This window comes from Oncorhynchus kisutch, unplaced genomic scaffold (genome assembly GCF_002021735.2).
Source record: "Oncorhynchus kisutch isolate 150728-3 unplaced genomic scaffold, Okis_V2 scaffold2951, whole genome shotgun sequence".
Lineage (NCBI taxonomy): Eukaryota > Metazoa > Chordata > Actinopteri > Salmoniformes > Salmonidae > Oncorhynchus > Oncorhynchus kisutch.
Genome location: NW_022264896.1, coordinates 382,021 through 398,229, shown reverse-complemented (window position 1 = coordinate 398,229; position 16,209 = coordinate 382,021). Strand labels below are relative to the sequence as shown.

Genomic DNA, 16,209 nt, shown 5'->3' with positions numbered 1-16,209 from the left:
GGAACCTAAAGACTGACCACGAGATACAAGGTTCTCTGGTCTGATGAAACCAAGATTGAACTCTTTTGCCTGAATGCCAAGCGTCACATTGGGGAAAAACCAGGCACCATCCATACGGTGAAGCATGGTGGTGGCAGCATCATGCTGTGGGGATGTTTTTCAGCGGCAGGGACTGGGAGACTAGTCAGGATCGAGGCAAAGATAAACAGAGCAATGTACAGAGAGATCCTTGATGAAAACCTGCAGCAGAGCACTCAGGACCTCAGACTAGGGTAAAGGTTCACCATCCAACAGGACAACAACCCTAGCTACACAGCCAAGACAACGCAAGAGTGGCTTCGGGACAAGTCTTTGAATGTCCTTGAGTGGCCCTGCCAGAGCCTGGACTTGAACCCGGTCAAACATCTCTGGAGAGACCTGAAAGTAGCTGTGCAGTGATACTCCCCATATCCAACCTGACAGAGCTCGAGAGGATCTGCAGAGATACAGGTGTGCCAAGCTTGTAGCGTCATACCCAAGACTCAAGGCTGTAATCGCTGCCAAAGGAGCTTCAACAAAGTAGAGTAAAAAGGTCTGAAAACTTCCGTAAATGTAATATGTCAGTTTTTCTTTTGTAATACATTTTTTTTTAAATAAGTCCTTGCTTTTGGGTATTGTTGATTGAGGGGGAAATCAATTTTAGAATAAGGCTTTAACGTAACAAAATGTGGAAAAAGTCTCCGAATGCTCTGTAAGTATTTAGGTTTCTACTGATCAATCAGAAATCGATATATAATAAAAAATAAAATAAAAACAGGCACAAAAACATTTAAATAAAAATGGTTTATTCTCTTTAATATAGTATTTGTTCTATCCATAGCAGAAAAGAGCCTCCATGCCACTCAGTGCTATTATAGCTCTGACCCCAGGCCAGTGCAGCTCCGTACTGACCAACACACATCTCACAGCACAACACCAGTGCCAAACTGACCTGGAGTCAGTCTCTGTATCACATCTGACATCAGCTTATTTGAAAACAGGGGAGTTGAGCTGGGTGGGGTGGGGAGCGGGCAGGGATTTCGGGGGGCAGTTCTAGGAGGCAATATCACACCTCATAGCTTGGATCCGAGACGGTGTGTGTGACTGGGGCCAAGCAACGCTAGAACCCACGTTGTGAAAGATTTAGGTTTAATCCAAGAGTGTTGTGTGTGTTGCAAGTTGACTTCTTGCTCCAGTATGGCTGTAGACTTGGAGGCAGATCGTTTCTGCCACGAAAGGGTCACAAGTTGAGGTAACAAAGGTTTTCCTGGACGGCAAGAAGGAATAGAGACACGATCAAAAGAATGGAAGTCTGGGCTTTTTACAATCTGGGTGTTTCTGTGCAGGTGCAGGTATGTGTGTGTGGACAGGTGTGAGAATGTGTACATGTCAGGGTTCTCCCCAGGATTATTTAACAAGGTGGTGCAGCTGAGCAGGTGTTTTCAACACCTGTAAATGACATTTCCTGCAATCTACTCATAAATATTGAAGTATTTTATTTTACATAATGGCGCTGCCAGTCCACCAGGTGGCGCCGCTCGAACATTCTTTGGGGAGAACTCTGTCTGTATGTTACCTCCTCTCTGTCCATCATGTTGCATTGGATCCACTTATTGCCTTGGTGTCTGTGTTGGAGATGGTCTGTTCATTCAGCACTGGATCTGAGGAACACAGAACATGGTAGTCAGGAGACCATCTCTTTCCAATTCACTCTTCATCAGTACAGGTCAGTTTAAAGGGATGGTGAGAGATTCACTCTTCATCAGTACAGGTCAGTTTAAAGGGATGGTGAGAGATTCACTCTTCATCAGTACAGGTCAGTTTAAAGGGATGGTGAGAGATTCACTCTTCATCAGTAAAGATCAAAGTTTAAAGGGACAGTGAGAGATTTCTGCAATAAAGTTCTGTTAGTCAGATGAAAAAGGCTTAAAGGGATACTTCTGGATTTTTGCATTAATGTCCTTTATCTACTGCAGGCATGCTAGCAGATACCCATAGACTTCCAGTCATTGTGCTAACGCTAATTAGCATTGGCTCGTGAAACTTCCTTCATACTGGACACAGAAACATAAAAATAGTATCTACAAGTTCAACTGACTATGGAGAAGTACATAAATGGCCTCTGAAAAAATCCCAAAGTATCCCTTTAATTGGCAAAAATCTGGAACCATCCCTTTAAGGGTTTGAACTGCTTCTAACTATTTACACAACATCACAGAAGTACATTTGCATAAATAATTGCACACAGAATGAGTGCACTTAACTGCCTAGCATTGAGTCCATGGACAGGGATGGAGAGAGACAGCGAAAGACAGAGGAATGTAGAAAGATGGGGTAAAAGAGACTAGAGTTGAGTGGTCTTTGTGCAGCACTCTGGTGCTCAACATCCTACAAATCGCTCAGCACATAAAAAAAAAAGAGCTGTTTTAGCTGACGATGTGTTAAACTATTAGCTTTTAGCTGACGATATGTGGCCGATATGTTAAACTATTAGCTGATGATGTGTTAAACTATTAGCTTTTAGCTGACGACGTGTTAAACTATTAGCTGACGACGTGTTAAACTATTAGCTGATGACGTGTTAAACTATTAGCTGATGACGTGTTAAACTATTAGCTGATGACGTGTTAAACTATTAGCTGATGACGTGTTAAACTATTAGCTGATGACGTGTTAAACTATTAGCTGATGACGTGTTAAACTATTAGCTGATGACGTGTTAAACTATTAGCTGATGACGTGTTAAACTATTAGCTGATGACGTGTTAAACTATTAGCTGATGACGTGTTAAACTATTAGCTGATGACGTGTTAAACTATTAGCTGATGACGTGTTAAACTATTAGCTGATGACGTGTTAAACTATTAGCTGATGACGTGTTAAACTATTAGCTGATGACGTGTTAAACTATTAGCTGATGACGTGTTAAACTATTAGCTGATGACGTGTTAAACTATTAGCTGATGACGTGTTAAACTATTAGCTGATGACGTGTTAAACTATTAGCTGATGACGTGTTAAACTATTAGCTGATGATGTGTTAAACTATTAGCTGATGATATGTTAAACTATTAGCTTTTAGCTGACGACGTGTTAAACTATTAGCTTTTAGCTGACGTGTTAAACTATTAGCTTTTAGCTGACGATATATGGCCGATATGTTAAAAAACTATTCGCTTTTTCTCCAATCTATTGAATCTCAGATACTTCAGTCGTAACTGGCTCTGTCACATTTCACAGTCGATAGACAACTTTAGCACTGTTACAAACTTACTCTTGTTATTTAATAAAAGCCTTTATATAAATCGTCAATTAGAGTGTCCTATTACCTGGTGGACTGATATCTACGTCTCTGTTTATTAGTGGTGGGGAGGCTAAATGAAGACCACAGAACAGGCCTTAAGAGAACGGTGATGAAGGGACTTTTAAATGCGGTACCAGTTAAATTGAAGGAAGAGACAAGGCCAATGTTAAAAAAAAAATAAGATCCTCTCCATGCTTCCGCTCCGCTCATATCTTCTGCTGTGTGTGTTTATCTTAAGGGTTCTTCAGTCTACTCAAACCGAGCCGACAGAGGTCTGTTTGTGTCGAGTTACAAAAATTCTGCCTCAAAAATGTTGGTAGAACTACGTACAGAGAGATGGTAACAGACCTCTGTAGGCTCTGTTAGAGTAGACTGTGTAGACCCCTTTACAGAAGTATGGATGCTGCATGGCCTCAGGTAGACAGACAGGTGTGTATCTTACAGAAGTATGGATGCTGCATGGCCTCAGGTAGACAGACAGGTGTGTATCTTACAGAAGTATAGATGCTGCATGGCCTCAGGTAGACAGACAGGTGTGTATCTTACAGAAGTATGGATGCTGCATGGCCTCAGGTAGACAGACAGACAGGTGTGTATCTTACAGAAGTATAGATGCTGCATGGACTCAGGTAGACAGACAGGTGTGTATCTTACAGAAGTATGGCTGCTGCATGGAATCAGGTAGACAGACAGGTGTGTATCTTACAGAAGTATGGATGCTGCATGGCCTCAGGTATACAGACAGACAGGTGTGTATCTTACAGAAGTATGGATGCTGCATGGACTCAGGTAGACAGACAGGTGTGTATCTTACAGAAGTATGGATGCTGCATGGCCTCAGGTAGACAGACAGGTGTGTATCTTACAGAAGTATGGATGCTGCATGGACTCAGGTAGACAGACAGGTGTGTATCTTACAGAAGTATAGATGCTGCATGGACTCAGGCAGACAGACAGGTGTGTATCTTACAGAAGTATGGATGCTGCATGGCCTCAGCAGCGGTCAGTCTCTGCTGGTGGTCGTAACGTAGCAGCTTGTCCAGCAGGTCCAGGGCCTCAGGGGTCACCAGGTGCTGGTTCTCTGTCTGAACAAACTGCTCCCAGCGCTTCCTCGTCTGCCTACGGGGAGGAGAGGGGGAGGTACTGCTTGATCTGGTCCAATAAGAAACAGGGAGGTACTGCTTAATCTGGTCCAATAAGAAACAGGGAGGTACTGCTTGATCTGGTCCAATAAGAAACAGGGAGGTACTGCTTGATCTGGTCCAATAAGAAACAGGGAGGTACTGCTTGATCTGGTCCAATAAGAAACAGGGAGGTACTGCTTGATTAGAAACTAATAAGAAACACTATTTAGTTTAACATTTCAAAATATAACGCTATGGTTGTGTTCCGAGGGGGTATGTTGACACATCGCTTCACAAGTATCGCCGTCCCCAAGGGAACAAACATCCAATAAAAGGAGAGACTGGGAGGCTAAAATGTGAAGGTGATTGGATCTATACTTTGTATTCTATGTCCTTCAGGGTAACACGGAAACAACAGAACACTGGGATGTGGATTTCTACACAATCTATTTCTATCTGAACATTCCACACGGTAGGCTAGCACAGTGGTATGTGCTCCGTGTAAACAAACAGTCTTGCCCACCCACTGCACTAAAACAAATCCCAATAGAGCCACTGAATACCACCCCAGCAGCCCTCAACAGCAGCCCCTCTCCCCACCCGAGTGACAGTCTGTTTCTGGCATGTCAGTGCTTTGTCAAATTGTTTGGCTTTTCAATGAGCAATAGACTTGACGAGAGCACGAACAGATGAAGGGGCCAGGCTAGCCCTGTGCTACGCCCCCTAGTGGTACTTACTGTCCCAGGAGGTCTTTGAAACGCGTGTCCAGCTCAATGTGGTACTTGTGTAGGTAGCCGAACAGCTCATCTGTCCCAAGAACCTTAGCGATGCGGACCAGCTGGACACAACATGGGGACAGTCAGAGGATCGTCGAGACACACATCTAGCATACAGCCACACCTTCTACGTCAAAGATGAACCGTGTTCATAGTGTGTATTCATGTGGTCATTTAGTTGTAATTATATATAACTAAATGAAATATATATAAATCAATAAAACAGGGTTGTTTGACAATAGAAGTGATGACCTCACTAGTGGCTGGTCCCACTCCCAATGATGCCATTTCACACTGTGGTATTACATACAAGCATAGTATCATGGACTAGTGTAGTGTGGAGCAGTGTGTGTGGTGTGTACCTGATCGTAGTTGCCCTGCTTGTGTGTGTGTGTGTGTGTGTACCTGATCGTAGTTGCCCTGCTTGTGTGTGTGTACCTGATCGTAGTTGCCCTGCTTGTGTGTGTGTGTGTGTGTGTACCTGATCGTAGTTGCCCTGCTTGTGTGTGTGTACCTGACCGTAGTTGCCCTGTGTGTGTGTGTACCTGATCGTAGTTGCCCTGCTTGTGTGTACCTGATCGTAGTTGCCCTGCTTGTGTGTGTGTGTGTGTGTGTACCTGATCGTAGTTGCCCTGTGTGTGTGTACCTGATCGTAGTTGCCCTGCTTGTGTGTGTGTGTGTGTGTGTACCTGATCGTAGTTGCCCTGCTTGTGTGTGTGTACCTGATCGTAGTTGCCCTGTGTGTGTGTACCTGATCGTAGTTGCCCTGCTTGTGTGTGTGTGTGTGTGTGTGTACCTGATCGTAGTTGCCCTGTGTGTGTGTACCTGATCGTAGTTGCCCTGCTTGTGTGTGTGTGTGTGTGTGTGTACCTGATCGTAGTTGCCCTGTGTGTGTGTGTGTGTGTGTGTACCTGACCGTAGTTGCCCTGTGTGTGTGTGTACCTGACCGTAGTTGCCCTGCTTGTGTGTGTGTACCTGATCGTAGTTGCCCTGCTTGTGTGTGTGTACCTGATCGTAGTTGCCCTGCTTGTGTGTGTGTACCTGATCGTAGTTGCCCTGCTTGTGTGTGTGTACCTGATCGTAGTTGCCCTGTGTGTGTGTGTACCTGATCGTAGTTGCCCTGTGTGTGTGTACCTGATCGTAGTTGCCCTGTGTGTGTACCTGATCGTAGTTGTCCTGTGTGTGTGTGTGTGTGTGTGTGTGTGTGTACCTGATCGTAGTTGTCCTGTGTGTGTGTGTGTGTGTACCTGATCGTAGTTGTCCTGTGTGTGTGTGTGTGTGTGTGTGTGTGTACCTGATCGTAGTTGTCCTGTGTGTGTGTGTGTGTGTGTGTGTGTACCTGATCGTAGTTGTCCTGTGTGTGTGTGTGTGTACCTGATCGTAGTTGTCCTGTGTGTGTGTGTGTGTGTACCTGATCGTAGTTGTCCTGTGTGTGTGTGTGTGTGTGTGTGTGTGTACCTGATCTTAGTTGTCCTGTGTGTGTGTGTGTGTGTGTGTGTGTGTACCTGATCTTAGTTGTCCTGTGTGTGTGTGTGTGTGTACCTGATCTTAGTTGTCCTGTGTGTGTGTGTGTGTGTGTGTGTGTGTGTACCTGATCTTAGTTGTCCTGTGTGTGTGTGTGTGTGTGTGTGTGTGTGTGTGTGTGTGTGTGTACCTGATCGTAGTTGTCCTGTGTGTGTGTGTGTGTACCTGATCGTAGTTGTCCTGTGTGTGTGTGTGTGTGTGTACCTGATCGTAGTTGTCCTGTGTGTGTGTGTGTGTGTGTGTGTGTGTGTGTGTGTGTACCTGATCTTAGTTGTCCTGTGTGTGTGTGTGTGTGTGTGTGTACCTGATCTTAGTTGTCCTGTGTGTGTGTGTGTGTGTGTGTGTACCTGATCTTAGTTGTCCTGTGTGTGTGTGTGTGTGTGTGTGTACCTGATCGTAGTTGCCCTGCTTTTGTGTGTGTGTGTGTACCTGATCGTAGTTGTCGTGTGTGTGTGTGTGTGTGTGTGTGTGTGTGTGTGTGTGTGTGTGTGTGTGTGTGTGTGTGTGTGTGTGTGTGTGTGTACCTGATCGTAGTTGTCCTGTGTGTGTGTGTGTGTGTGTGTGTGTGTGTGTGTGTGTACCTGATCGTAGTTGCCCTGCTTTTGTGTGTGTGTGTGTGTACCTGATCGTAGTTGTCCTGTGTGTGTGTGTGTGTGTGTGTGTGTGTGTGTGTGTGTGTGTGTGTGTGTGTGTGTGTGTACCTGATCGTAGTTGTCCTGTGTGTGTGTGTGTGTGTGTGTGTACCTGATCGTAGTTGTCCTGTGTGTGTGTGTGTGTGTGTGTGTGTGTACCTGATCGTAGTTGTCCTGTGTGTGTGTGTGTGTGTGTGTGTGTGTGTGTGTGTGTGTGTGTGTACCTGATCGTAGTTGTCCTGTGTGTGTGTGTGTGTGTGTGTGTGTGTACCTGATCGTAGTTGTCCTGTGTGTGTGTGTGTGTGTGTGTGTGTGTGTGTGTGTGTGTGTGTGTGTGTGTTGTACCTGATCGTAGTTGTCCTGTGTGTGTGTGTGTGTGTGTGTGTACCTGATCGTAGTTGTCCTGTGTGTGTGTGTGTGTGTGTGTGTACCTGATCGTAGTTGTCCTGTGTGTGTGTGTGTGTGTACCTGATCGTAGTTGTCCTGTGTGTGTGTGTGTGTACCTGATCGTAGTTGTCCTGTGTGTGTGTGTGTGTGTGTGTACCTGTTCGTAGTTGTCCTGTGTGTGTGTGTGTGTACCTGATCGTAGTTGTCCTGTGTGTGTGTGTGTGTGTGTGTACCTGTTCGTAGTTGTCCTGTGTGTGTGTGTGTACCTGATCGTAGTTGTCCTGTGTGTGTGTGTGTGTGTGTACCTGTTCGTAGTTGTCCTGTGTGTGTGTGTGTACCTGATCGTAGTTGTCCTGTGTGTGTGTGTGTGTGTGTGTACCTGATCGTAGTTGTCCTGTGTGTGTGTGTGTTGTGTGTGTGTGTACCTGATCGTAGTTGTCCTGTGTGTGTGTGTGTGTTGTGTACCTGATCGTAGTTGTCCTGTGTGTGTGTGTGTGTGTGTGTGTACCTGATCGTAGTTGTCCTGTGTGTGTGTGTGTGTGTACCTGATCGTAGTTGTCCTGTGTGTGTGTGTGTGTGTGTGTGTACCTGATCGTAGTTGTCCTGTGTGTGTGTGTGTACCTGATCGTAGTTGTCCTGTGTGTGTGTGTGTGTGTGTGTACCTGATCGTAGTTGTCCTGTGTGTGTGTGTGTGTGTGTACCTGATCGTAGTTGTCCTGTGTGTGTGTGTGTGTGTACCTGATCGTAGTTGTCCTGTGTGTGTGTGTGTGTCTGATCGTAGTTGTCCTGTGTGTGTGTGTGTGTGTGTGTACCTGTTCGTAGTTGTCCTGTGTGTGTGTACCTGATCGTAGTTGTCCTGTGTGTGTGTGTGTGTGTGTACCTGATCGTAGTTGTCCTGTGTGTGTGTGTGTGTGTGTACCTGATCGTAGTTGTCCTGTGTGTGTGTGTGTGTGTGTACCTGATCGTAGTTGTCCTGTGTGTGTGTGTGTGTGTGTACCTGATCGTAGTTGTCCTGTGTGTGTGTGTGTGTGTGTGTGTGTACCTGATCGTAGTTGTCCTGTGTGTGTGTGTGTGTGTGTGTGTACCTGATCGTAGTTGTCCTGTGTGTGTGTGTGTGTGTACCTGATCGTAGTTGTCCTGTGTGTGTGTGTGTGTGTGTGTGTACCTGATCGTAGTTGTCCTGTGTGTGTGTGTGTGTGTGTGTGTGTGTGTGTGTGTGTGTGTGTGTGTGTGTGTGTGTGTGTGTGTGTGTGTGTGTGTGTGTGTGTACCTGATCGTAGTTGTCCTGTGTGTGTGTGTACCTGATCGTAGTTGTCGTGTGTGTGTGTGTGTACCTGATCGTAGTTGTCCTGTGTGTGTGTGTGTGTGTGTACCTGATCGTAGTTGTCCTGGCCATGGAAGAACGGCTCTTTCAGGAAGACCATGCTGGCCAACATGCAGCCTAGACTCCACATGTCCAGACTGTAGTCATATAGCTACAAACACAACAAGGACAACACAGAACACTGGAAAAATACTCTACAAATATATATATCTATTTTTTTAAATCACAATGTAGTTCATCGAACATCATCCATGTATTGGTACACCTGTAAACATACTGCTATTGAACATACTCATGTTAGCAGACAGATAAATGTGTTGATGTAACCAGTATTAAAGCAAAACGTGATGTACTGCAGTGTGTGTGGGATGTCCACATTGTGTAAATAGTGGGAGGTGTTAATAACTAGTGTCTACCTGATAGTCCACATTGTGTAAATAGTGGGAGGTGTTAATAACTAGTGTCTACCTGATAGTCCACATTGTGTAAATAGTGGGAGGTGTTAATAACTAGTGTCTACCTGATTGTCCACATTGTGTAAATAGTGGGTGGTGTTAATAACTAGTGTCTACCTGATAGTCCACATTGTGTAAATAGTGGGTGGTGTTAATAACTAGTGTCTACCTGATAGTCCACATTGTGTAAATAGTGGGTGGTGTTAATAACTAGTGTCTACCTGATAGTCCACATTGTGTAAGTAGTGTTAATAACTAGTGTCTACCTGATAGTCCACATTGTGTAAGTAGTGTTAATAACTAGTGTCTACCTGATAGTCCACATTGTGTAAGTAGTGGGTGGTGTTAATAACTAGTGTCTACCTGATAGTCCACATTGTGTAAATAGTGTTAATAACTAGTGTCTACCTGATAGTCCACATTGTGTAAGTAGTGGGTGGTGTTAATAACTAGTGTCTACCTGATAGTCCACATTGTGTAAATAGTGTTAATAACTAGTGTCTACCTGATAGTCCACATTGTGTAAGTAGTGGGAGGTGTGTTAATAACTAGTGTCTACCTGATAGTCCACATTGTGTAAGTAGTGGGTGGTGTTAATAACTAGTGTCTACCTGATAGGCCACATTGTGTAAATAGTGTTAATAACTAGTGTCTACCTGATAGGCCACATTGTGTAAGTAGTGGGAGGTGTGTTAATAACTAGTGTCTACCTGATAGTCCACATTGTGTAAATAGTGGGTGGTGTTAATAACTAGTGTCTACCTGATAGTCCACATTGTGTAAATAGTGGGTGGTGTTAATAACTAGTGTCTACCTGATAGTCCACATTGTGTAAATAGTGGGTGGTGTTAATAACTAGTGTCTACCTGATAGTCCACATTGTGTAAGTAGTGTTAATAACTAGTGTCTACCTGATAGTCCACATTGTGTAAGTAGTGTTAATAACTAGTGTCTACCTGATAGGCCACATTGTGTAAGTAGTGGGAGGTGTGTTAATAACTAGTGTCTACCTGATAGTCCACATTGTGTAAGTAGTGGGAGGTGTTAATAACTAGTGTCTACCTGATAGTCCACATTGTGTAAGTAGTGGGAGGTGTGTTAATAACTAGTGTCTACCTGATAGTCCACATTGTGTAAGTAGTGGGAGGTGTGTTAATAACTAGTGTCTACCTGATAGTCCACATTGTGTAAGTAGTGGGAGGTGTGTTAATAACTAGTGTCTACCTGATAGTCCACATTGTGTAAGTAGTGGGAGGTGTGTTAATAACTAGTGTCTACCTGATAGTCCACATTGTGTAAGTAGTGTTAATAACTAGTGTCTACCTGATAGTCCACATTGTGTAAGTAGTGTTAATAACTAGTGTCTACCTGATAGTCCACATTGTGTAAGTAGTGGGAGGTGTGTTAATAACTAGTGTCTACCTGATAGTCCACATTGTGTAAATAGTGGGAGGTGTTAATAACTAGTGTCTACCTGATAGTCCACATTGTGTAAGTAGTGGGAGGTGTGTTAATAACTAGTGTCTACCTGATAGGCCACATTGTGTAAGTAGTGTTAATAACTAGTGTCTACCTGATAGTCCACATTGTGTAAGTAGTGGGAGGTGTGTTAATAACTAGTGTCTACCTGATAGTCCACATTGTGTAAATAGTGGGTGGTGTTAATAACTAGTGTCTACCTGATAGTCCACATTGTGTAAATAGTGGGTGGTGTTAATAACTAGTGTCTAACTGATAGTCCACATTGTGTAAGTAGTGTTAATAACTAGTGTCTACCTGATAGTCCACATTGTGTAAATAGTGGGTGGTGTTAATAACTAGTGTCTACCTGATAGTCCACATTGTGTAAGTAGTGGGAGGTGTGTTAATAACTAGTGTCTACCTGATAGGGCACATTGTGTAAGTCGTGTTAATAACTAGTGTCTACCTGATAGTCCACTAGCAGCTCCGGTCCTTTAAAATAACGGGAGGCCACCCTGACGTTGTATTCCTGAGCTGGGTGGTAGAACTCAGCCAGACCCCAGTCTATGAGACGCAGCTGAGAGACAGAGAGAGACAAACAGACAGAGGAATTAGAGGGGTTTTTAGGGCAGTGTGACATCTACAGAAGCAGAGCTTCCTGTTTTGCATTATGCTAACCTGCCTTCTAAGCCTTTTCAAAATGTCCTTCTGACCCACCAACTAGTGGACCATCTGGGAACTACGGATCTACAGTATGTTTGGGATCAATTTACATTTTGAAAAACAGTAAAAGGAGGTAAAGGAATTCAGTTGAAAATAGTCTGAATATTAAACGGATCATTTATTAATTTATACAATTTAATATTAAGTTGGTTATTGAATTAAAAAAAATAAACAAGGAATTGATCCATAAAGCTGCAAAAATGTCACTTCTAGGACGACCAGACCAAATTCACATAGAAACGTGTGTTACAGATTTGTCATTCTTAATTGAACGCAAGTCTAAGATCTATTCTATGGGTGCTATTTCTATGCTTCCAGTTCTTACGTTTCTTTTTTTTGCGTCTTTAACTTAAAAATTTGCTTCAAAAACAGCTGAAAATACAATATTTTGGAAAATATATTTCACTGCGGTTTAGATGCTACAATGATTCTCTACACTCATCTTTAATTTGAAGGGCTCCTGAGTGGCACAGCAGGTCTAAGGCACTGCATCTCAGCTCTAAAGGCGTCACTACAGACCCCCTGGTTCGAATCCAGGCTGTATCACAACCGGCCGTGATTGGGAGTCCCATAGGGCTGCGCGCAATTGGCCCAGCGCCGTCCGGGTTTGGCCGGTGTAGGCCGTCATTTCTAAAATAAGAATTTGTTCTTAAACCGACTTGCCTAGTTAAATTAAAAAGGTTAAAACCATTTTTAAAAAATCTTGGCCTTCACCTTTGTGTTCTGCTTGCTGCAGCTCCATTACTGCCACCTGGTGGCGAAACAGAACCATGACAGCCAGCCCCACCCTGGACCCCCCCCCCCCCCCCCTCTCCATCTTCACAGCGTTTTGGTGCCATACCCTGACCCATTTAGCACCTTCTGAAGTTCCATCTCTGGATGAGACCCAATTATCTCTTCTTCCTCCCAAAGTGTGACCTTGTTTACTTCCCTTGACTGACTCTAAAAGGAAACGACAGGCGTAACAAATATGGTAGGAACTCCCACTAACCTATGCATCCATCAATCCAATGCCATTACATTACAGTGAGAAGATGACTGATTACTGCTGAATTCATGTAGCAAAACAATGTAAGCTTTGCGAGACTTGCGGACGGTTGTAAGAGGTAAAAATCAAGTGTACACTTCAGGTGATATTTGGGACGCACTTCTGTGACCCTCCTGATAAAACAACAGTGTTGATGCTCTGCTTCTGACCCAGGAGAAATTCGCTGCAGCTCCGGCTGCTATGAGGCCAGCTATTTGGGAAACACTGGCCTAGATTAGTAGGGAACAGGGGCAGGAATGGTGTTTATCATAACATACATTATTAAAAAAATGGGCTTCTTCTATAGAAATAGGTCCTGCCTCTCGCTAAATAGTCGAAAACAGATTATTCAGTAGATGTTCCTACCGGTCCTAGACTATGGTGACATCTATATCAGGGGTTTACAACCCTGTTCCTGGAGAGCTACCCTCCTGTAGGTTTTAACTCCAACCCTGTTCCTGGAGAGCTACCCTCCTGTAGGTTTTAACTCCAACCCTGTTCCTGGAGAGCTACCCTCCTGTAGGTTTTAACTCCAACCCTGTTCCTGGAGAGCTACCCTCCTGTAGGTTTTAACTCTAACCCTGTTCCTGGAGAGCTACCCTCCTGTAGGTTTTAACTCCAACCCTGTTCCTGGAGAGCTACCTTCCTGTAGGTTTTAACTCTAACCCTGTTCCACAGGTCGCTAATATGACCAGGATTATCAACAACTACCACGGGTCGCTAATATGACCAGGATTGTGCCTTGGGCTACCGGACAACGAAAGAAAGTTGATATAAAATAAATTGCCTCCAAGGATATGTTGTGATTGACTAGGCTACTTTGAATCAAGGTAAGACATGCCTCATTGGTAGTAAAAAAAAAACTAAACATTCAAGTCTCAAACAATTAAGTTAATGTTTTCTAAAACGCATACTGCCTCCAGCTCACTGCAAAGTGGTGTGTGAGGTAATGAAGCCTGCCTTCCTTCCGTTGCCGTTGGAGATGTTGTCTGACAGACATTCCCCTCAAAGGCTCTGCATGTGTATGGTGTGATAAGATGCATAACGAATATACTGTACTACACCTCACCCATTTAATTCCACTAAATTAACCACTAGACCGATAGAAATAACACATTTGACAAGTCATGCCTAAATGGGATCTTCTTCTACCGGACAATTGGCCCGGTGACAATTTATATCCGTTTTTCAACAACAACAAAGATGTAAATTGGCCAAACGCCGGCTAACGGAAACCCTGTGCTCAACAGTTAATCAAACAGCTAACCAGACTATTTGCATTGACTCCCTTGTTTGCACTTACATTCTTCCACTGGCTCTATGCACACTCACTGGACTGTAGCCACACACTGCTACTGTATTATCTATCCTGCCTTTTACCCCTAGTTACCACCTAGCTACCCCCTAGTTACCAGACTATTTGCATTGACTCCCTTGTTTGCACTTACATTCTTCCACTGGCTCTATGCACACTCACTGGACTGTAGCCACACACTGCTACTGTATTATCTATCCTGCCTTTTACCCCTAGTTACCCCCTAGCTACCCCCTAGTTACCAGACTATTTGCATTGACTCCCTTGTTTGCACTTACATTCTTCCACTGGCTCTATGCACACTCACTGGACTGTAGCCACACACTGCTACTGTATTATCTATCCTGCCTTTTACCCCTAGTTACCACCTAGCTACCCCCTAGTTACCAGACTATTTGCATTGACTCCCTTGTTTGCACTTACATTCTTCCACTGGCTCTATGCACACTCACTGGACTGTAGCCACACACTGCTACTGTATTATCTATCCTGCCTTTTACCCCTAGTTACCCCCTAGCTACCCCCTAGTTACCAGACTATTTGCATTGACTCCCTTGTTTGCACTTACATTCTTCCACTGGCTCTATGCACACTCACTAGACTGTAGCCACACACTGCTACTGTATTATCTATCCTGCCTTTTACCCCTAGTTACCACCTAGCTACCCCCTAGTTACCAGACTATTTGCATTGACTCCCTTGTTTGCACTTACATTCTTCCACTGGCTCTATGCACTCACTGGACTGTAGCCACACACTGCTACTGTATTATCTATCCTGCCTTTTACCCCTAGTTACCCCCTAGCTACCCCTAGCTACCACCAAGTTACCCCCTAGCTACCACCAAGTTACCCCCTAGCTACCCCCTAGCTACCACCAAGTTACCCCCTAGCTACCCCCTAGCTACCCCCTAGCTACCCCCTAGCTACCCCTAGTTACCACCTAGCCACCCCTAGCTACCCCTAGTTACCACCTAGCCACCCCCTAGTTACCACCTAGCCACCCCCTAGTTACCACCTAGCCACCCCCTAGTTACCACCTAGCCACCACCGAGTTACCAGACTATTTGCATTGACTCCCTTGTTTGCACTTACATTCTTCCACTGGCTTTATGCACACTCACTAGACTGTAGCCACACACTGCTACTGTATTATCTATCCTGCCTTTTACCCCTAGTTACCCCCTAGCTACCAGACTATTTGCATTGACTCCCTTGTTTGCACTTACATTCTTCCACTGGCTCTATGCACACTCACTGGACTGTAGCCACACACTGCTACTGTATTATCTATCCTGCCTTTTACCCCTAGTTACCCCCTAGCTACCCCCTAGTTACCAGACTATTTGCATTGACTCCCTTGTTTGCACTTACATTCTTCCACTGGCTCTATGCACACTCACTGGACTGTAGCCACACTCTGCTACTGTATTATCTATCCTGCCTTTTACCCCTAGTTACCACCTAGCTACCAACTAGCTACCACCGAGTTACCCCCTAGCTACCACCAAGTTACCCCCTAGCTACCCCTAGTTACCCCCTAGCTACCACCGAGTTACCCCCTAGCTACCCCTAGTTACCCCCTAGCTACCACCGAGTTACCCCCTAGCTACCCCTAGTTACCACCTAGCCACCCCTAGCTACCACCGAGTTACCCCCTAGCTACCCCTAGTTACCACCTAGCCACCCCTAGCTACCACCGAGTTACCCCCTAGCTACCACCGAGTTACCCCCTAGCTACCCCTAGTTACCACCTAGCCACCCCTAGCTACCACCGAGTTACCCCCTAGCTACCCCCTAGTTACCACCGAGTTACCCCTAGTTACCACCTAGCCACCCCTAGTTACCCCCTAGCTACCCCTAGTTACCACCTAGCCACCCCTAGCTACCACCTAGCTACCCCCTAGCTACCCCTAGTTACCACCGAGTTACCCCCTAGCTACCCCTAGTTACCACCTAGCCACCCCTAGCTACCCCTAGTTACCCCCTAGCTACGCCTAGTTACCACCTAGCTACCACTGAGTTACCACTGAGTTACCACTGAGTTACCACTGAGTTACCACTGAGTTACCCCCTAGCTACCCCTAGTTACCACCTAGCCACCCCTAGCTACCCCTAGTTACCCCCGAGTTACCCCCT

At 44.9% G+C, this 16,209-nt stretch overlaps 1 protein-coding gene across 2 annotated transcripts in view; it reads right to left on the bottom strand.

Annotated features, from left to right (window-relative positions):
- Window positions 1-807: 807 nt before the first annotated feature.
- Window positions 808-16,209, bottom strand: part of LOC109886166 (casein kinase II subunit alpha') — a 35,025-nt gene continuing 19,623 nt past the window's right edge. Inside the window, exons 7-12 of one of the 2 annotated variants that reach the window (XM_031819997.1) lie at window positions 11,473-11,583; window positions 9,140-9,241; window positions 5,185-5,285; window positions 4,294-4,442; window positions 1,595-1,679; window positions 808-1,285 (exon numbers count right to left, since the gene is read on the bottom strand). In XM_031819997.1, coding sequence (XP_031675857.1) covers window positions 1,609-1,679; window positions 4,294-4,442; window positions 5,185-5,285; window positions 9,140-9,241; window positions 11,473-11,583 — 534 coding nt within the window. In that variant the 3' untranslated portion in view covers window positions 808-1,285; window positions 1,595-1,608. Of the gene's footprint in view, window positions 1,286-1,594; window positions 1,680-4,293; window positions 4,443-5,184; window positions 5,286-9,139; window positions 9,242-11,472; window positions 11,584-16,209 lie in introns of those variants that run through there. The other variant, XM_031819998.1, reaches the window with a different exon arrangement.